Raw genomic sequence first — 22,330 nt, 5'->3', positions numbered from 1 at the left:
TAGGGTTCTATTACCACTAACTCCCCTCTACAACACCCTACTACTTCAAATACCCCTCTACTACCCCCTGCTACCACTAATACCACTCTACAACACCCTACTACCACTAATACCCCTCTACTACCCCCTACTACCACTAATACCCCTCTACTACCCCCTACTACCTCAAATACCCCTCTACTCCCCCCTGCTACCACTAATACCACTCTACTACCCCCTACTACCTCAAATACCCCTCTACAACCCCCTGCTACCACTAATACCCCTCTACTACCCCCTGCTACCTCAAATACCCCTCTACTACCCCCTGCTACCACTAATATCCCTCTACTACCCCCTGCTACCACTAATACCACTCCACAACACCCTACTACCACTAATACCCCTCTACTACCCCCTACTACCTCAAATACCCCTCTACTACCCCCTACTACCTCAAATACCCCTCTACTACCCCCTGCTAACACAAATACCACTCTACAACACCCTACTACCACTAATACCCCTCTACTACCCCCTACTACCACTAATACCCCTCTACTACCCCCTGCTACCACTAATACCACTCTACAACACCCTACTACCACTAATACCCCTCTACTACCCCTACTACCTCAAATACCCCTCTACTACCCCCTGCTACCACTAATACCACTCTACAACACCCTACTACCACTAATACCCCTCTACTACCCCCTACTACCTCTAATACCCCTCTACTACCCCCAACTACCTGAAATATCCCTCTACTACCCCCTGCTAACACAAATACCACTCTACTACCCCCTGATACCACTAATACCACTCTACAACACCCTACTACCACTAATACCCCTCTGCTGCCCCCTACTACCACTAATACCCCTCTACTACACCCTGCTAACACTAATACCCCTCTACTACCCCCTGCTACCACTAATACTACTCTACTACCCCCTACTACCTCTACTACCCCTCTACTACCCCCTACAACCACTAATACTACTCTACTACCCCCTACTACCTCTAATACCCCTCTACTACCCCCAACTACCTGAAATATCCCTCTACTATACCCTGCTAACACAAATACCACTCTACTACCCCTTACTACCACTAATAACCCTCTGCTGCCCCCTACTACCACTAATACCCCTCTACTACACCCTGCTACCACTAATATCCCTCTGCTGCCCCCTACTACCGCTAATACCCCTCTACTACACCCTGCTACCACTAATATCCCTCTACTACCCCCTACTACCTTATCCACCCCTCTACTACCCCCTACTACCTCGAATACCCCTCTACTGCCCCCTACTACCACTAATATCCCTCTACTACCACTAATACCCCCCAGTGCCCCTACTACCAATAATTCCCCTCTACTACCTCCCACTACCACCAGTACCACTCTACTGCCCTTACTACCACTAATACCCCTCTACTACCCCTAATACCCCTCTACTACCAGTAATATCCCTCTACTGCCCCCTACTACCATTAATACCCCTCTACTACCCCCTACTACCATTAATACCCCTCTACATCCCCCTACTACCACTACTACCCCTTCCTATCACTAATACCCCCTACTATCACTAATACCCCCCTACTACCACTAATACCACTCTACTACCATTAATACCCCTCTACGACCACTAATACCCCTCTACTACCCTCTACTACCCCCTACTACCACTAATACCACTCTACTGCCCCTACTACCACTAATACCCCTCTACTACCACTAATACCCCTCTACTACCCTCTACTACCCCCTACTACCACTAATACCACTCTACTGCCCCTACTACCACTAATCCACCTCTACTACCCTCTACTACCCCTCTACTACCACTAATACCCCTTACTAACCCCTACTACTAATATTGTTATTGATCAATGATGACAATCCTCCTGCCATTGACAACTTAGACGGAAAGCTACTGAGGATGATAGCTGACTGTATAGCCACTCCTATCTGTCATGTATTTAATCTGAGCCTCCAGAAAAGGATTTATCCTCAGGCCTGGTAGGAAGCCAACGTCATTCCGCTACCCAAGAGTGGTAAAGTGGCCTTTACTGGTTCTAACAGCAGACCTATCAGCTTGCTGCCAGCTCTTAGCAAACTGTTTGGGATTATTTTTTTTACCTAATGCAATGCTATTTCTCTGTAAACAAATTAACCACAGACTTTCAGCGTGCTTATAGGGAAGAGAAGATTGTGGGATCTGTACTGTTAGATTTCAGTGCAGCCTTTTATATTATTGACCAGAACCTGTTGAGAAACGTATGTGTTATGGCTTTTCATCCTCGGCCATATTGTGGATTCAGAGCTATCTATCTAATAGAACTCAGAGCCATCTATCTAGTAGAACTCAGAGGTATCTATCTAGTAGAACTCAGAGCTATCTATCTAATAGAACTCAGAGGGTTTTCTTTAATGGAAGCTTCTCTCTTAAACATGTAAAGTGTGGTGTACCGCAGGGCAGCTCTCTAGGCCCTCTACTCTTCTATGTTTACCAATGACCTGCCACCACTGGCATTAAACAAAGCCTGTGTGTCCATATATGCTGATGACTCAACCATATACGTGTCAGCAACCACAGTTAATGAAGTCACTGAAACCCTTAACAAAGAGTTGCAGTCTGTTTTAGAATGGGTGGTCAGTAATAAACTGGTCCTGAACATCTCTAAAACTAAGAACATTGTATTCGGTACAAATGATTCCTTAAATTCTAGACCTCAGCTGAATCTGGTAATGAATGGTGTGGCTGTTGAACAAGTTGAAGAGACTAAATTACTTGGCGTTACCTTAGATGGTAAACTGTTATGGTCAAAACATATACAGTTGAGGTCGGAAGTTTACATACACTTAGGTTGGAGTCATTAAAACTTAGTTTTCAACCACTCCACAAATTTCTTGTTAACAAACTATAGTTTTGGCAAGTCGGTTAGGACATCTACTTTGTGCATGAGACAAGTAATATTTCCAACAATTGTTTACAGACAGATTATTTCACTTATAATTCACTGTATCACAATTCCAGTGGGTCAGAAGTGTACATACACTAAGTTGACTGTGCCTTTAAACAGCTTGTAAAATTCCAGAAAATGATGTCATGGCTTTAGAAACTTCTGATAGGCTAACTGACATAATTTGAGTCAATTGGAGGTGTACCTGTGGATGTATTTCAAGGCCTACCTTCAAACTCAGTGGCTCTTTGCTTGACATCATGGGAAAATCAAAAGAAATCAGCCAAGACCTCAGAAAAAATGGTAGACCTCCACAAGTCTGGTTCATCATTTACATTACATTTACATTTAAGTCATTTAGCAGACGCTCTTATCCAGAGCGACTTACAAATTGGTGCATTCACCTTATGACATCCAGTGGAACAGCCACTTTACAACAGTGCATCTAAATCTTTTAAGGGGGGGGGGGGGGGGGGGTCAGAAGGATTACTTTATCCTATCCTAGGTATTCATCCTTGGGAGCAATTTCCAAACACCTGAAGGTACCACATTAATCTGTACAAACAATAGTATGCAAGTATTAACACCATGGGACCATGCAGCCGTCAAACCGCTCAGGAAGGAGACGCGTTCTGTCTCCTAGAGATGAACATACTTTGGTGCGAAAAGTGCAAATCAATCCCAGAACAACAGCAAAGGACCTTGTGAAGATGCTGGAGGAAACAGGTACAAAATATCTATATCCACAGTAAAACGAGCCCTATATCGACATAACCTGAAAGGCGGCTCAGCAAGGAAGAAGCCACTGCTCCAAAACCGCATTAAAAAAAGCCAGACTACGGTTTGCAACTGCACATGGGGACAAAGACTGTACTTTTTGGAGAAATGTCCTCTGGTCTGATGAAACAAAAATATAACTTTTTGGCCATAATGACCATTTTTATGTTTGGAGGAGAAAGGGGGAGGCTTGCAAGCCGAAGAACACCATCCCAATCGTGAAGCACGGGGGTGGCAGTATCATGTTGTGGGGGTGCTTTGCTGCAGGAGGGATTGGTGCACTTCACAAAATAGATGGCATCATGAGCAAGGAAAAGTATGTGGATATATTGAAGCAACATCTCAAGACATCAGTCAGGAAGTTAAAGCTTGGTCGCAAATGGGTCTTCCAAATGGACAATGACCCCAAGCATACTTCCAAAGTTGTGGCAAAATGGTTCAATGACAACAAAGTCAAGGTATTGGAGTGGCCATCACAAAGCCCTGACCTCATCCTATAGAAAATCTGTTGGCAGAACTGAAAAAGCGTGTGCGTGTGCAAGGAGCGTGTGCAAGGAGGCCTACAAACCTGACTCAGTTACACCAGCTCTGTCAGGAGGAATGGGCCAAAATTCACCCAACTTATTGTGGGAATCTTGTGGAAGGCTACCCGAAACATTTGACCCAAGTTAAACAATTTAAAGGCACGGCTACCAAATATTGATTGAGTGTATGTAAACTTTTGACCCACTGGGAATGTGATGAAAGAAATAAAAGCTGAGATAAATTATTCTCTCTACTATCATTCTGACATTTCACATTCTTCAAATGAAGTGGTGACTAACTGACCTAGGACAGGGGATGTTTACTGCGATTAAATGTCAGGAATTGTGAAAATCTGAGTTAAAATGTATTTGGCTAAGGTGTATGTAAACTTCCAACTTAAGCTGTAGATTCAATGGTTGTAAAGATGGGGAGAGGTCTGTCCGTAATAAAGACATGCTCTACTTTTTGATACCACACTCCACAAAGCAAGTCCTGCAGGCTCTAGTTTGGTCTAATCTTGATTATTGTCCAGTCGTGTGGTCCTGTGCTGCAAGGAAAGACCTAGTTAAGCTGCAGCTGGTCCAGAACAGAGCGGAACGTCTTGCTCTTTGCTGTTATCAGAGGGCTGATATAAATACAGTGCATGCCAGTCTCTCTTGGCTAAGAGTTGATGAGAGACTGATTGCACTTCTTCATTCATTTTTAAATTGTTTGCTTTGTCAACTTACACACAGCTCTGACACACACACACACACCCCAACAGATATGAAACCAGGGGTCTTTTCAAAGTTCCAAAATCCCGAAGAAACTCAAGAAAGCGTACAGTATTATATAGAGCCAGTATTGCATGGAGCTCCCTTCCATCTCATATTGCTCAAAGGAACAGCAAACCTGGTTTCAAAAAACAGATAAAACAAAACCTCACAGCACAACGCCTCTCCTCTATTTGACCTGGATAGTTTGTGTGTCTGTACTGATATCTAGGCTACGTGTGCCTTTTGTAAATCCCTCTACTACCACTAATACCCTTCTACTACCACTAATACCCCTCTACTACCCTCTACTACCACTAATACCCCTCTACTGCCCCCTACTACCACTAATACCCCTCTACTACCCTCTACTACCACTAATACCCCTCTACTACCACTAATACCCCTCTACTACCCTCTACTACCACTAATACCCCTCTACTGCCCCCTACTACCACTAATACCCCTCTACTACCACCAATACCCCTCTACTACCATTAATATCCCTCTACTACCACTAATACCCCCCTACTACCACTACTACCCTTCTACTACCACTAATACCCCTCTACTACCCCCTACTACCACTAATACCCCTCTACTGCCCCCTACTACCACTAATACCCCTCTACTACCCCCTACTACCACTAATGCCCTCTACTACCACTAATACCACTCTACTTCCCTCTACTACCACCAATACCCCTCTACTACCACTAATACTACCACTCTCCATGACAACATACTGGCTGAGACTAGGGCGAGGCGTAGATTTTGTCTACTTCATTCTTGAATCAACGCATATCAACTTTTACCACTAATACCCCTCTACTACCCCCTACTACAACTAATACCCCTCTTCTACCCCATCTACCCTTCTAAAACACCATATACATCCCCTTATTGCCCCTCTGCTGCCCCAACCATCAGGGCAATGTACATTATATTACCCCCTGCCACCCCATCTCCCCCTGACCATACTGTCCTGCTGGTGAGCCATGGTGGATGCATCAAGGCAAGATAACTGACTTAAAGACTTCATTTTGTTTACTTGTTGAATCATGTAGTAACACTTTACTGAAGGCCTCCAGGTATAATGCATTATGATGCAGGTGTAATGCATTATGATGCAGGTGTAATGCATTATGATGCAGGTATAATACATTATGATGCAGGTGTAATACATTATGATGCAGGTATAATACATTATGATGCAGGTGTAATGCATTATGATGCAGGTATAATGCATTATGATTCAGGTGTAATGCATTATGATGCAGGTGTAATGCATTATGATGCAGGTGTAATGCATTATGATGCAGGTGTAATGCATTATGATGCAGGTATAATGCATTATGATGCAGGTGTAATGCATTATGATGCAGGTGTAATGCATTATGATGCGGGTGTAATGCATTATGATGCGGGTATAATGCATTATGATGCGGGTGTAATGCATTATGATGCGGGTGTAATGCATTATGATGCGGGTGTAATGCATTATGATGCAGGTGTAATGCATTATGATGCAGGTGTAATGCATTATGATGCAGGTGTAATGTATTATGATGCAGGTGTAATGCATTATGTTGCAGGTGTAATGCATTATGATGCAGGTGTAATGCATTATGATGCAGGTGTAATGCATTATGATGCAGGTGTAATGCATTATGATGCAGGTATAATGTATTATATTGTATTTTCATGATGAGTATGTCTGACCCCAGTATAACGTTTTAAAGGTTCCACACAGTCAAAATCAAGTCTTCCATGATTGGAAGTGTAACGGCTTTCTTCCTGGGATGAAGGAGAGGACCAAAACGCAGCGCGGCTAGTGTTCAACATGTTTAATAAAGAATAATAACGTGAACACTACAAGTAACAAAACAATAAATGTGAAAACCGAAAACAGTCCTATCTGGTGCAGAACACAAAGACAGGAAACAATCACCCACAAACCAACAGTGCAAACAGGCTACCTTAATATGGTTCCCAATCAGAGACAATGCAAAACACCTGCCTCTGATTGAGAACCATATTAGGCCAAACAACAAACCCAACATAGAAACACAAAACATAGACTACACCCACCCAGCTCACGTCCTGACCAACTAAACAAAGACTAAACCAAGGAAATAAGGTCAGGAACGTGGTGCGGACTCCGGCCGCAAAACCTGAACCTATAGGGGAGGGTCTGGGTGGGCGTCTCTCCACGGTGGCGGCTCTGGCGCTGGACGTGGCCCCGACTCCACCATAGTTAATCCCCGCTTCCGTGGCCTCCTCCTAATGACGACCCACCAAAATATCCCCAAAATAACCTCTGGACAGAGGGGCGCCTCTGGACAGAGGGGCAGCTCCGGACTGAGGAGCAATTCCGGCATCGCCGGCGTGACAGGCAGCTCCCGGCTGACTGACGACTCTGGCAGGTCCCGGCTGAATGACAGCTCTGGCAGATCCTGGCTGGCTGGCGGCTCTGGCAGGTCCTTGCTGGCTGGCGGCTCTGGCAGGTCCTGGCTGGCTGGCGGCTCTGGCAGGTCCTGGCTGGCTGGCGGCTCTGGCAGGTCCTGGCTGGCTGGCGGCTCTGGCAGGTCCTGGCTGACTGACGGCTCTGGCAGGTCCTGGCTGGCTGATGGCTCTGGCAGCTCCTGGCTGGCTGACGGCTCTGGCAGCTCCTGGCTGGCGGGCGGCTCTGGCAGCTCCTGTCTGGCGGGCGGCTCTGACAGCTCCTGGCTGGCTGGCGGCTCTGGCAGCTCATGTCTGGCGGGCGGCTCTGGCAGCTCCTGTCTGGCGTGCGGTTCTGGCGGCTCCTGACTGACGGACGGCTCTAGCGGCTCCTGACTGACGGACGGCTCTAGCGGCTCAGGACAGACGGGCGGCTCTAGCGACTCAGGACAGACGGGCGGCTGTGACGGCTCAGGACAGACGGGCGGCTCTGACGGCTCAGGACAGACGGGCGGCTCTGACTGCGCTGGGCAGACGGGCAGCGCAGGCGGCGCTGGGCAGACGGGCAGCGCAGACGGGCACACCTATAGGGAGGAGACGGAGAGACAGCCTGGTGCGTGGGGCTGCCACAGGACCCACCAGGCTGGGGAGACCTACAAGAGACTTGGTGTTAGGAGGAGGCACCTGAAGGACCGGGCTGTGGGGAGCACTGGAGCTCTGGTGCGCAGCCTTGGCACCACTCCCCCAGGCTGGAATACTACTCTAGCCCGGACCCTCCAGAGTGCAGGCGCAGGTTGAACCGGGCTGTGGGTGAGCACTGGAGATCTAGTGCCTACTACATGCACCTCTAATTTAGACTCCACTCCCACATTTGCCCGGCACGAGCGGAGCGCAGGCATAGGACGCACTGCACCCTCCCAGCGCCCTGGAGACACAGCACGCAGAGCCGGCGCAGGATACCCTGGACCGAAGCAGGCACACTACGCCCTGGCTGGATGCCCACACTCACATGACACTTTCGGGGGGCTGCCCTATAGCGCACCGGGCTATGGGCACGCACTGGCGACACCGTGCGCTTAACCGCATAACACGGTGCCTGACCAGTAACACGCTGCTTATAATAAGCACGAGGAGTGAGCTCAGGTCTGCTACCTGGCTTAGCCACACTCCCCGTGTGCCCCCCCCCACACAAAAAAAAATTCTGGGGCTGCCTCTCGTACCTGTCGCGCTGCCGTGCTGCCTCCTCATATCGCCGCCGCTCAGCTTTCGCTCCCTCCAGCTCAGCTTTGGGGCGACGATATTCCCCAGCCTGTGCCCAGGGTCCTTCTCCGTTTAAAATCTCCTCCCATTTCCAGGAGTCCTGAGATTTCGGCCGCTGCTGCTGCTGCTGTTGCTGCCCGTTACCACGCTGCTTGGTCCTTTTGTGGTGGGTGATTCTGTAACGGCTTTCTTCCTGGGATGAAGGAGAGGACCAAAACGCAGCGCGGCTAGTGTTCAACATGTTTAATAAAGAATAAGAACGTGAACACTACAAGCTACAAAACAATAAATGTGAAACCCGAAAACAGTCCTATCTGGTGCAGAACACAAAGACAGGAAACAATCACCCACAAACCAACAGTGCAAACAGGCTACCTTAATATGGTTCCCAATCAGAGACAATGCAAAACACCTGCCTCTGATTGAGAACCATATTAGGCCAAACAACAAACCCAACATAGAAACACAAAACATAGACTACACCCACCCAGCTCACGTCCTGACCAACTAAACAAAGACTAAACCAAGGAAATAAGGTCAGGAACGTGACAGGAAGTGGGACCTGTAAAATATTATACTGGAACATTTGATGATATTTGGATGAAACCAGATCCCTGTAATATGACCAAACTATGGAAAATGGCTGTTGCTTCTACACTGATAAAGTTTGATCATAAAGTTGCTCGTCCCCTACCCAAACACTTTACTTAAAGAGGCGCAATTATTAAGGACATTTTGTGACATCACAAAATGACTCTCATTTGAACACACCAACGGTAACGTCTTAAACTCCTAATTTAATAACCTAATTTAAAGGTGCACTATGCAGAAATCACTCTGCCATTTCATGGTTACTAAAATTCTTATAGTTCGCCTAATTTTAGATTGTTACAAACGAGCAAGTGTAGTGTAGAGAATCATTATACCATCTAAACTGCGGTAAAATATATTTTCCATGAGGAAAACTATTGTATTTTCAGCTTTTTGAAGCCAGTGAATAAAACAGAAAGTAAAACACGCAAAATTGAAACTTAATTACAAATTTCTTGATTTATCTTAGATGAATTTGGACTATTTTGAGGAAGAGTATACTGGCTATGTTGTTGCTACGGCGTCTCAAGAGGGACAAAGTGTAATATTTCCTTTTTTTCCTCATTTTCCAAGCAAAGGTTTTTTTAAGCAGGTATGCGAGTTACAGACATTTGCTCCGCCTGCTCGGAGCAGATCAAACCTAGTAGCCTTTAGGGAAAGATTCTTATCGGTTTCCTCTTTCACCCGTGTCTGGGGTTAGCTAGTTACTGGCTAGCCAGGTCTTCAGCCAGTATGGAACACGCGCAGGGGAAGGGTTGCCCAAAAACTCAGACGCAGTTGTGATGTCATGACATCAAGAGACATGCCGCACAGAAGATTTCGTGCCGAACTTCTTCTCATAATTGATAGTCAACGCTGTATGAACGACAAATGGTCTGTCAGTCAATATATTTAATGTATGAAGTGTACCCAGAATTCATCCCTGTCCATTTTCGTACTAAAATTGTCCAAGATGAACTAGCTAGCTAGCTTGATAAAACGTTGCTGACAATTCACATATTGTTTTGTGAAACCCATGACAGGATTGGATGTTGCATGTAATGTTCAATTTTGTTTGAGTTTCTTTGCGTAACAGCACATTTGTTTGAGATGCAACGCTGACGTAGGTTGCTTGACGTAGGTTGCTTGACGTAGGTTGCTTCACGTAGGTTGCTTGACGTAGGTTGCTTAACGTAGGTTGCTTGACGTAGGTTGCTTCACGTAGGTTGCTTCACGTAGGTTGCTTGACATAGGTTGCTTGACGTAGGTTGCTTGACGTAGGTTGCTTGACGTAGGTTGCTTGACGTAGGCATTTTCACAGAACCGCTAGGTGAGTTCTCCGTACCACTCATCATCTGTCTTTTCAGACTTCCTGGTAGTTTGACATGGGAGAAAATATTTATTTGCTCAAATTCTGAGCATTTTTCTAGCGGGAAACAAAAATGTTATTGGTGATGTTTTGGTAGTTGAAAAGGCTATTTTACATGGGAATCAGAATGACTGTTCAGGACCTGTTAAAGTGCTTGGGACACAATGGTGCAATGTGGTGTTTGTCTCCCCCTGCAGGTAATGGAGTTCTACTGCGAGTCGTGTGAGACCGCAATGTGTCTGGAGTGTACAAAGGGAGAGCACAGAGAGCATGTGACCGTCCCTCTGAGGGATGTCCTGGAGCAGCACAAAACACAATTAAAGACACAGCTAGACGCCATACGCAATAGGTACGCTCACTCTAACCCTGACCCTAACTCTAACCCTGACCTTCAACTTGACCCTAACCAAACCTGACCCTCAACTTGACCCTAACTCTAACCCTGACCCTCAACTTGACCCTAACTCTAACCCTGACCCTCAACTTGACCCTAACTATATCCCTGACCCTCAACTTGACCCTAACTATAACCCTGACCCTCAACTTGACCCTAACTAACCCTGACCCTCAACTTGACCCTAACTAACCCTGATTTACAAGGGAAATCCAGGATTACAACACTTGAGACTTAAAAAATAAATACAAATGATGAGATTGGAGAACACAGTGGGAGGGATCTTAGACCGTTCCTCCATACAGAATCTGATTGGAGAACACAGTGGGAGGGACCAGACCATTCCTCCATACAGAATCTGATTGGAGAACACAGTGGGAGGGATCTTAGACCGTTCCTCCATACAGAATCTCTCCAGATCCTTGATATCCTTCATCTGTGGTTATGGACTGCCCTCTTCACAGGTTTTCAAATGGGGTTCAAGTCCAGAGACAGATGGCCATTGCAAAATCTTGATTTTGTGGCCAATTAACCAATTTCTTTGTGGATGTTTATGTGTGCTTGGGATTATCGTCTTGCTGGAAGATCCACTTGTGGCCAAGTGTCAGCCTCCTGGCAGAGGGAAACAAGTTTATGTTTGAATTGTTTTTTAAATTGAACCTTTATTTAACTAGGCAAGTCAGTTAAGAACAAATTCTTATTTACAATGACTGCCTAACCCGGGCAAAACCCGGACGACGCTGGGCCAATTGGGCGCCGCCTTATGGGACTCCCAATCACGGCCGGATGTGATACAGCCTGGAATCGAACCAGATGTGATACAGCCTCGATATCCTGGTATTACTGGGTCAAATTCATGATATCGTTGACCTTAACTCCATTGCAACCAGTTTTCCCACAGCAAAGCTGACATTCAATACTGTTATTAATCTGCTTGCTCTGCCCTCACATTGAAGTTTTACCATTTTATTTTTAGGACAACCAGGGCTAAACGTGGAATACGCAACAATTTGACATAAACGGCTGCATCCATGAGATGTATTGTTCGATAGCTTGGGACTATAAGGGTCTGTCTGCATTTTTGTCAAAATGTAGTTATTGACATAGCCTTGTTCTGTTCAATGTTCTTCTACCTATATAGTACTCTAAATACCCCAATTCATGTGGTTAAGTTGAAAAGAATACAAGATAAAAAAAATTGCTGACACCAAGGAGGGTTCGGAACTTTAAAAAAAAAACTGTTATGTCAGATTCATTATCTTACCAGAAGGGCCCCAGAACCAGAGGAAGCAAAATAGCCCCATAACATGAACGATCCACCACCATATTTTACAGTAGGTATGAGGTCCTTTTCTGCATATGCTTCTGTTTTCCTATTCCAAACCCTCTACTGGCACGTGGCCAAAGAGCTCCATTTTCATATCATCTGACCATAGCAACGAATCCAATCCAAGTGCCAATTCCGTTTTTCAAACTCAATGTGGTGCTATGGTTAGATGTGATGTCACATGGTCACATGACCATTGCAGGCCAACACCGTTCAACACCGGCGTAGGCAGGCCTAAGTAATACAAGGAGCCGACCATTTTGTGACTCAAAACATTCACCTGCTAGCCTTAACTCTGACCCTGACCTTAACTCTGACCCTGACCTTAACTCTGACCCTGACCTTAACTCTGACTCTAGCCTTAACTCTGACCCTGACCTTAACTCTGACCCTGACCTTAACTCTGACCCTAGCCTTAACTCTGACCCTGACCTTAACTCTGACCCTAGCCTTAACTCTGACCCTGACCTTAACTCTGACCCTGACCTTAACTCTGACTCTAACCTTAACTCTGACTCTGACCTTAACTCTGACTCTGACCTTAACTCTGACCCTGACCTTAACTCTGACCCTGACCTTAACTCTGACCCTGACCTTAACTCTGACCCTGACGTTAACTCTGACTCTAGCCTTAACCCTGACCTTAACTCTGACCCTGACCTTAACTCTGACCCTAGCCTTAACTCTGACCCTGACCTTAACTCTGACCCTAGCCTTAACTCTGACCCTGACCTTAACTCTGACCCTGACCTTAACTCTGACTCTAACCTTAACTCTGACTCTGACCTTAACTCTGACTCTGACCTTAACTCTGACCCTGACCTTAACTCTGACCCTGACCTTAACTCTGACTCTAGCCTTAACCCAAACATTAACTCTGATATAGCTATATACTCAGATATAGCTATATACTCAGATAAACCTATATACTATATACTCAGATATACCTATATACTCAGATATAGCTATATACTCAGATAAACCTATATACTATATACTCAGATATACCTATATACTCAGATATACCTATATACTCAAATATACCTATATACTCAGATATACCTATGTACTATATACTCAGATATACCTATGTACTATATACTCAGATATACCTATATACTCAGATATACCTATATACTCAGATATACCTATATACTCAGATATACCTATGTACTATATACTCAGATATACCTATATACTCAGATATACCTATATACTCAGAAATATATAAATACTATATACTCAGATATACCTATATACTCAGATATACCTACATACTATATACTCAGATATACCTATATACTCAGATATACCATTATACGCAGATATTCCTATAAACTATATACTCAGATATACCTATATACTCAGAAACACCTAAATACCATATACTCAGATATACCTATATACTCAGATATACCTACATACTATATACTCAGATATACCTATATACTCAGATATACCTATATACGCAGATATACCTATAAACTATATACTCAGATATACTTATATGCTCAGATATACCTATATACGCAGATATACCTATAAACTATATACTCAGATATACATATATACAATATACTCAGATATATCTATATACTCAGATATACCTATATACTCAGATATACCTATATTCTCAGATATACCTATATACTCAGATATACCTATATACTCAGATATACCTATGTACTATATACTCAGATATACCTAAATACTATATACTCAGATATATCTATATACTCAGATATACCTATATACTCAGATATACCTATATACTCAGATATACCTATGTACTATATACTCAGATATACCTATATACTCAGAAACACCTAAATACCATATACTCAGATATACCTATATACTCAGATATACCTACATACTATATACTCAGATATACCTATATACTCAGATATACCTATATACGCAGATATTCCTACATACTATTTACTCAGATATACCTATGTACTATATACTCAGATATACCTATATACTCAGAAATACCTAAATACTATATACTCCGATATACCTACATACTATATACTCAGATATACTTATATACTCAGATATACCTATATACGCAGATATACCTATAAACTATATACTCAGATATACTTATATACTCAGATATACCTATATTCTCAGATATACCTATAAACTATATATTCAGATATACCTATATTCTCAGATATACCTATAAACTATATATTCAGATATACCTATATACTCAGATATACCTATATAGGCAGATTTCCCTATAAACTATATACTCAGATATACTTATATACTCAGATATACCTATATTCTCAGATATACCTGTAAACTATATATTCAGATATACCTATATTCTCAGATATACCTATAAACTATATATTCAGATATACCTATATACTCAGATATACCTATATAGGCAGATATCCCTATAAACTATATACTCAGATATACTTATATACTCAGATATACCTATATTCTCAAATATACCTATAAACTATATATTCAGATATACTTATATACTCAGATATACCTATATACTCAGATATACCTATATACTCAGATATACCTATATACTCAGATATAGCTATATGCTCAGTTGAGGGCTGTGTCTTTATTAGACATCAAACTCTTGCTTCATCATTTCCTCCATTCCTCACCTCCCTATCAAAGCTGGAGGAGGTCAGAAGAAGGAACATTGGATTCTCACCTGCAATGCACTGCAATCTCGCTCCTCCTCTCTCCTCTCCTCCTTTCTCCTCCACCTCTCTCCTCCTCCTCCCCTCCTTTCTCTCCTCCTCCTCCCTTCTCTTTCCTCTCCTCTCTCCTCCCTCCCTCCACTCTCCCTCCTTTCTTTTTTCTCCTCCTCCCTCCTCTCTCCTCTTTCCTCCTCCTCCCTCCTTTCTATTTTCTCCTCCACCCTCCTCCTCTCTCCTCTCTCCTCCTCCCCTCCTCCTCCCTTCTCTTTCCTCTCCTCATCTCTCCTCCCTCCCTCCACTCTCCCTCCTTTCTTTTTTCTCCTCCTCCCTCCTCTCTCCTCTTTCCTCCTCCTCTCTCCTTTCTATTTTCTCCTCCACCCTCCTCCTCCCTCCTCTCTCCCTCCCTTTAGACTGCCCCAGCTAACAGCAGCTATAGAGCTGGTAGGGGAGATCTCCAAGCAGCTGACAGACAGGAAGAACGAGGCGGTGACTGAGATCAGCAGTACCTTCGAGGAGCTGGAGAGGGCGCTACAGCTCAGGAAGACAGCCCTCATCAATGACCTAGAGAACATATACGGCGCCAAGCAGAAGGTCAGACACACCCCTTAAAGCTAGACACACCCCCTCTAGGCTACAGACACACTCTCTCTGGGCCAGACACACCCCTTAAAGCTAGACACACTCTCTCTGGGTCAGACACACCCCTTAAAGCTAGACACACTCTCTCTGGGCCAGACACACCCACTATGGGTCACCCCCCCCTTTAGGCTAGACACACCCCCTCTAGGCTACAGACACACCCTCTCCGGGCCAGACACACCCACTGTGGGTCAGACCCCCCCCCCCCCCTCTAGGCTACAGACACACCCTCTCTGGGCCAGACACACCCACTATGGGTCAGACACACCTCCTTTAGGCTAGACCCACCCCTTAAAGCTAGACACACCCCCTTCCATTAGATCGTTTTTTGGGCTTGACTATCTGTGTTTACATGTATAAATATGTTATTCTATGCATTTCTATGGGCTGATAGCAGTAATGCCAAATTCAAACCTCTCCTCCCTGTCTAACCATCTCTCCATCCTCTCTCCTCCCTGTCTCTATCCATCTCTCCATCCTCTCCTCCCTGTCTCTAACCATCTCTCTATCGTCTCTCCTCCCTGTCTCTATCCATCTCTCTATCGTCTCTCCTCCCTGTCTCTAACCATCTCTCCATCCTCTCTCCTCCCTGTCTCTATCCATCTCTCCATCCTCTCTCCTCCCTGTCTCTAACCATCTCTCCATCCTCTCTCCTCCCTGTCTCTAGCCATCTCTCCATCCTCTCTCCTCCCTGTCTCTATCCATCTCTCCATCCTCTCTCCTCCCTGTCTCTAACCATCTCTCCATCCTCTCTCCTCCCTGTCTCTAACCATCTCTCTATCGTCTCTCCTCCCTGTCTCTATCCATCTCTCTATCGTCTCTCCTCCCTGTCTCTATCCATCTCTCTATCGTCTCTCCTCCCTGTCTCTATCCATCTCTCTATCGTCTCTCCTCCCTGTCTCTAGCCATCTCTCCATCCTCTCTCCTCCCTGTCTCTATCCATCTCTCTATCGTCTCTCCTCCCTGTCTCTAGCCATCTCTCTATCCTCTCTCCTCCCTGTCTCTATCCATCTCTCCATCCTCTCTCCTCCCTGTCTCTATCCATCTCTCTATCGTCTCTCCTCCCTGTCTCTATCCATCTCTCCATCCTCTCTCCTCCCTGTCTCTAGCCATCTCTCCATCCTCTCTCCTCCCTGTCTCTAACCATCTCTCTATCGTCTCTCCTCCCTGTCTCTATCCATCTCTCCATCCTCTCTCCTCCCTGTCTCTATCCATCTCTCTATCGTCTCTCCTCCCTGTCTCTATCCATCTCTCCATCCTCTCTCCTCCCTGTCTCTAGCCATCTCTCCATCCTCTCTCCTCCCTGTCTCTAACCATCTCTCTATCGTCTCTCCTCCCTGTCTCTAACCATCTCTCCATCCTCTCTCCTCCCTGTCTCTATCCATCTCTCCATCCTCTCTCCTCCCTGTCTCTAGCCATCTCTCCATCCTCTCTCCACCCTGTCTCTATCCATCTCTCTATCGTCTCTCCTCCCTGTCTCTATCCATCTCTCCATCCTCTCTCCTCCCTGTCTCTATCCATCTCTCTATCGTCTCTCCTCCCTGTCTCTAGCCATCTCTCCATCCTCTCTCCTCCCTGTCTCTAACCATCTCTCTATCGTCTCTCCACCCTGTCTCTATCCATCTCTCTATCGTCTCTCCTCCCTGTCTCTATCCATCTCTCCATCCTCTCTCCTCCCTGTCTCTAACCATCTCTCCATCCTCTCTCCTCCCTGTCTCTAACCATCTCTCCATCCTCTCTCCTCCCTGTCTCTATCCATCTCTCCATCCTCTCTCCTCCCTGTCTCTAACCATCTCTCCATTGTCTCTCTCCTCACTGTCTCCAGGTGCTGCAGGCCCAGCTCTCCTCTCTCCTCCCTGTCACTAACCATCTCTCCATTGTCTCTCTCCTCACTGTCTCCAGGTGCTGCAGGCCCAGCTCTCCTCTCTCCTCCCTGTCACTAACCATCTCTCCATTGTCTCTCTCCTCACTGTCTCCAGGTGCTGCAGGCCCAGCTCTCCTCTCTCCTCCAGGGGAAGGACCACATACAGAGCAGCTGTAATTTTACTGAACAGGCCCTGAGCCACGGCAGCGCCACAGAGGTTAGTGGACTGGTTAACCGCTAACTCCATGACTAGGCCCTGAGCCACGGCAGCGCCACAGAGGTTAGTGGACTGGTTAACCGCTAACTCCATGACTAGGCCCTGAGCCACAGCAGCGCCACAGAGGTTAGTGGACTGGTTAACCGCTAACTCCATGACTAGGCCCTGAGCCACGGCAGCGCCACAGAGGTTAGTGGACTGGTTAACCGCTAACTCCATGACTAGGCCCTGAGCCACGGCAGCGCCACAGAGGTTAGTGGACTGGTTAACCGCTAACTCCATGACTAGGCCCTGAGCCACGGCAGTGCCACAGAAGTTAGTGGACTGGTTAACCACTAACTCCATGACTAGGCCCTGAGCCACGGCAGTGCCACAGAGGTTAGTGGACTGGTTAACCACAGAGGTTAGTGGACTGGTTAACCACTAACTCCATGACTAGGCCCTGAGCCACGGCAGTGCCACAGAGGTTAGTGGACTGGTTAACCACAGAGGTTAGTGGACTGGTTAACCGCTAACTCCATGACTAGGCCCTGAGCCACGGCAGCGCCACAGAGGTTAGTGGACTGGTTAACCATTAACTCCAGGACTAGGCCCTGAGCCACGGCAGCGCCACAGAGGTTAGTGGACTGGTTAACCATTAACTCCATGACTAGGCCCTGAGCCACGGCAGCGCCACAGAGGTTAGTGGACTGGTTAACCGCTAACTCCATGACTAGGCCCTGAGCCACGGCAGTGCCACAGAGGTTAGTGGACTGGTTAACCACAGAGGTTAGTGGACTGGTTAACCGCTAACTCCATGACTAGGCCCTGAGCCACGGCAGCGCCACAGAGGTTAGTGGACTGGTTAACCATTAACTCCAGGACTAGGCCCTGAGCCACGGCAGCGCCACAGAGGTTAGTGGACTGGTTAACCATTAACTCCATGACTAGGCCCTGAGCCACGGCAGCGCCACAGAGGTTAGTGGACTGGTTAACCGCTAACTCCATGACTAGGCCCTGAGCCACGGCAGCGCCACAGAGGTTAGTGGACTGGTTAACCGCTAACTCCATGACTAGGCCCTGAGCCACGGCAGCGCCACAGAGGTTAGTGGACTGGTTAACCGCTAACTCCATGACTAGTTCCTGAGCCACGACAGCGCCACAGAGGTTAGTGGACTGGTTAACCGCTAACTCCATGACTAGGCCCTGAGCCACGGCAGCGCCACAGAGGTTAGTGGACTGGTTAACCGCTAACTCCATGACTAGGCCCTGAGCCACGGCAGCGCCACAGAGGTTAGTGGACTGGTTAACCGCTAACTCCATGACTAGGCCCTGAGCCACGGCAGCGCCACAGAGGTTAGTGGACTGGTTAACCGCTAACTCCATGACTAGGCCCTGAGCCACGGCAGCGTCACAGAGGTTAGTCGACTGGTTAACCGCTAACTCCATGACTAGGCCCTGAGCCACGGCAGCGCCACAGAGGTTAGTGGACTGGTTAACCGCTAACTCCATGACTAGGCCCTGAGCCACGGCAGCGCCACAGAGGTTAGTGGACTGGTTAACCGCTAACTCCAGGACTAGGCCCTGAGCCACGGCAGCGCCACAGAGGTTAGTGGACTGGTTAACCGCTAACTCAAGGACTAGGCCCTGAGCCACGGCAGCGCCACAGAGGTTAGTGGACTGGTTAACCGCTAACTCCATGACTAGGCCCTGAGCCACGGCAGCGCCACAGAGGTTAGTGGACTGGTTAACCGCTAACTCCATGACTAGGCCCTGAGCCACGGCAGCGCCACAGAGGTTAGTGGACTGGTTAACCGCTAACTCCATGACTAGGCCCTGAGCCACGGCAGCGCCACAGAGGTTAGTGGACTGGTTAACCGCTAACTCCATGACTAGGCCCTGAGCCACGGCAGCGCCACAGAGGTTAGTGGACTGGTTAACCGCTAACTCCATGACTAGGCCCTGAGCCACGGCAGCGCCACAGAGGTTAGTGGACTGGTTAACCGCTAACTTCATGACTAGCCCCTGAGCCACGGCAGCGCCACAGAGGTTAGTGGACTGGTTAACCACTAACTCCATGACTAGGCCCTGAGCCACGGCAGCGCCACAGAGGTTAGTGGACTGGTTAACCGCTAACTCCATGACTAGGCCCTGAGCCACGGCAGCGCCACAGAGGTTAGTGGACTGGTTAACCGCTAACTCCATGACTAGGCCCTGAGCCACGGCAGCGCCACAGAGGTTAGTGGACTGGTTAACCGCTAACTCCATGACTAGGCCCTGAGCCACGGCAGCGCCACAGAGGTTAGTGGACTGGTTAACCGCTAACTCCAGGACTAGGCCCTGAGCCACGGCAGCGCCACAGAGGTTAGTGGACTGGTTAACCACTAACTCCATGACTAGGCCCTGAGCCACGGCAGCGCCACAGAGGTTAGTGGACTGGTTAACCACTAACTCCAGGACTAGGCCCTGAGCCACGGCAGCGCCACAGAGGTTAGTGGACTGGTTAACCGCTAACTCCATGACTAGGCCCTGAGCCACGGCAGCGCCACAGAGGTTAGTGGACTGGTTAACCGCTAACTCCATGACTAGGCCCTGAGCCACGGCAGCGCCACAGAGGTTAGTGGACTGGTTAACCGCTAACTCCATGACTAGGCCCTGAGCCACGGCAGCGCCACAGAGGTTAGTGGACTGGTTAACCACTAACTCCATGACTAGGCCCTGAGCCACGGCAGCGCCACAGAGGTTAGTGGACTGGTTAACCACTAACTCCAGGACTAGGCGCTGAGCCACGGCAGCGCCACAGAGGTTAGTGGACTGGTTAACCGCTAACTCCATGACTAGGCCCTGAGCCACGGCAGCGCCACAGAGGTTAGTGGACTGGTTAACCGCTAACTCCATGACTAGGCCCTGAGCCACGGCAGCGCCACAGAGGTTAGTGGACTGGTTAACCGCTAACTCCATGACTAGGCCCTGAGCCACGGCAGCGCCACAGAGGTTAGTGGACTGGTTAACCGCTAACTCCATGACTAGGCCCTGAGCCACGGCAGCGCCACAGAGGTTAGTGGACTGGTTAACCGCTAACTCCATGACTAGGCCCTGAGCCACGGCAGCGCCACAGAGGTTAGTGGACTGGTTAACCGCTAACTCCATGACTAGGCCCTGAGCCACGGCAGCGCCACAGAGGTTAGTGGACTGGTTAACCGCTAACTCCATGACTAGGCCCTGAGCCACGGCAGCGCCACAGAGGTTAGTGGACTGGTTAACCGCTAACTTCATGACTAGCCCCTGAGCCACGGCAGCGCCACAGAGGTTAGTGGACTGGTTAACCACTAACTCCATGACTAGGCCCTGAGCCACGGCAGCGCCACAGAGGTTAGTGGACTGGTTAACCGCTAACTCCATGACTAGGCCCTGAGCCACGGCAGCGCCACAGAGGTTAGTGGACTGGTTAACCGCTAACTCCATGACTAGGCCCTGAGCCACGGCAGCGCCACAGAGGTTAGTGGACTGGTTAACCGCTAACTCCAGGACTAGGCCCTGAGCCACGGCAGCGCCACAGAGGTTAGTGGACTGGTTAACCACTAACTCCATGACTAGGCCCTGAGCCACGGCAGCGCCACAGAGGTTAGTGGACTGGTTAACCACTAACTCCAGGACTAGGCGCTGAGCCACGGCAGCGCCACAGAGGTTAGTGGACTGGTTAACCGCTAACTCCATGACTAGGCCCTGAGCCACGGCAGCGCCACAGAGGTTAGTGGACTGGTTAACCGCTAACTCCATGACTAGGCCCTGAGCCACGGCAGCGCCACAGAGGTTAGTGGACTGGTTAACCGCTAACTCCATGACTAGGCCCTGAGCCACGGCAGCGCCACAGAGGTTAGTGGACTGGTTAACCACTAACTCCATGACTAGGCCCTGAGCCACGGCAGCGCCACAGAGGTTAGTGGACTGGTTAACCACTAACTCCAGGACTAGGCCCTGAGCCACGGCAGCGCCACAGAGGTTAGTGGACTGGTTAACCACTAACTCCAGGACTAGGTGCTGAGCCACGGCAGCGCCACAGAGGTTAGTGGACTGGTTAACCGCTAACTCCATGACTAGGCCCTGAGCCACGGCAGCGCCACAGAGGTTAGTGGACTGGTTAACCGCTAACTCCATGACTAGGCCCTGAGCCACGGCAGCGCCACAGAGGTTAGTGGACTGGTTAACCGCTAACTCCATGACTAGGCCCTGAGCCACGGCAGCGCCACAGAGGTTAGTGGACTGGTTAACCGCTAACTCCATGACTAGGCCCTGAGCCACGGCAGCGCCACAGAGGTTAGTGGACTGGTTAACCGCTAACTCCATGACTAGGCCCTGAGCCACGGCAGCGCCACAGAGGTTAGTGGACTGGTTAACCACTAACTCCATGACTAGGCCCTGAGCCACGGCAGCGCCACAGAGGTTAGTGGACTGGTTAACCACTAACTCCAGGACTAGGTGCTGAGCCACGGCAGCGCCACAGAGGTTAGTGGACTGGTTAACCACTAACTCCATGACTAGGCCCTGAGCCACGGCAGAGCCACAGAGGTTA

General features: G+C 47.9%; 1 protein-coding gene across 3 annotated transcripts in view; it reads left to right on the top strand.

The window, feature by feature from the left end:
• The window catches only part of LOC129864226 (tripartite motif-containing protein 3-like), a 63,449-nt gene that overhangs the window by 20,195 nt on the left and 20,924 nt on the right, over window positions 1-22,330 (top strand). For all 3 annotated transcript variants that reach the window (XM_055936927.1, XM_055936928.1, XM_055936929.1), the window contains 3 exons: window positions 10,851-11,002; window positions 15,469-15,649; window positions 17,677-17,778. In XM_055936927.1, coding sequence (XP_055792902.1) covers window positions 10,851-11,002; window positions 15,469-15,649; window positions 17,677-17,778 — 435 coding nt within the window. The remainder of the gene's footprint in view (window positions 1-10,850; window positions 11,003-15,468; window positions 15,650-17,676; window positions 17,779-22,330) is intronic.

Source organism: Salvelinus fontinalis, chromosome 10 (assembly GCF_029448725.1).
Source record: "Salvelinus fontinalis isolate EN_2023a chromosome 10, ASM2944872v1, whole genome shotgun sequence".
Taxonomy (NCBI): domain Eukaryota; kingdom Metazoa; phylum Chordata; class Actinopteri; order Salmoniformes; family Salmonidae; genus Salvelinus; species Salvelinus fontinalis.
The sequence above is the reverse complement of the archived record's forward strand: the minus strand, read 5'-3'. Positions and strand labels throughout refer to the sequence as shown.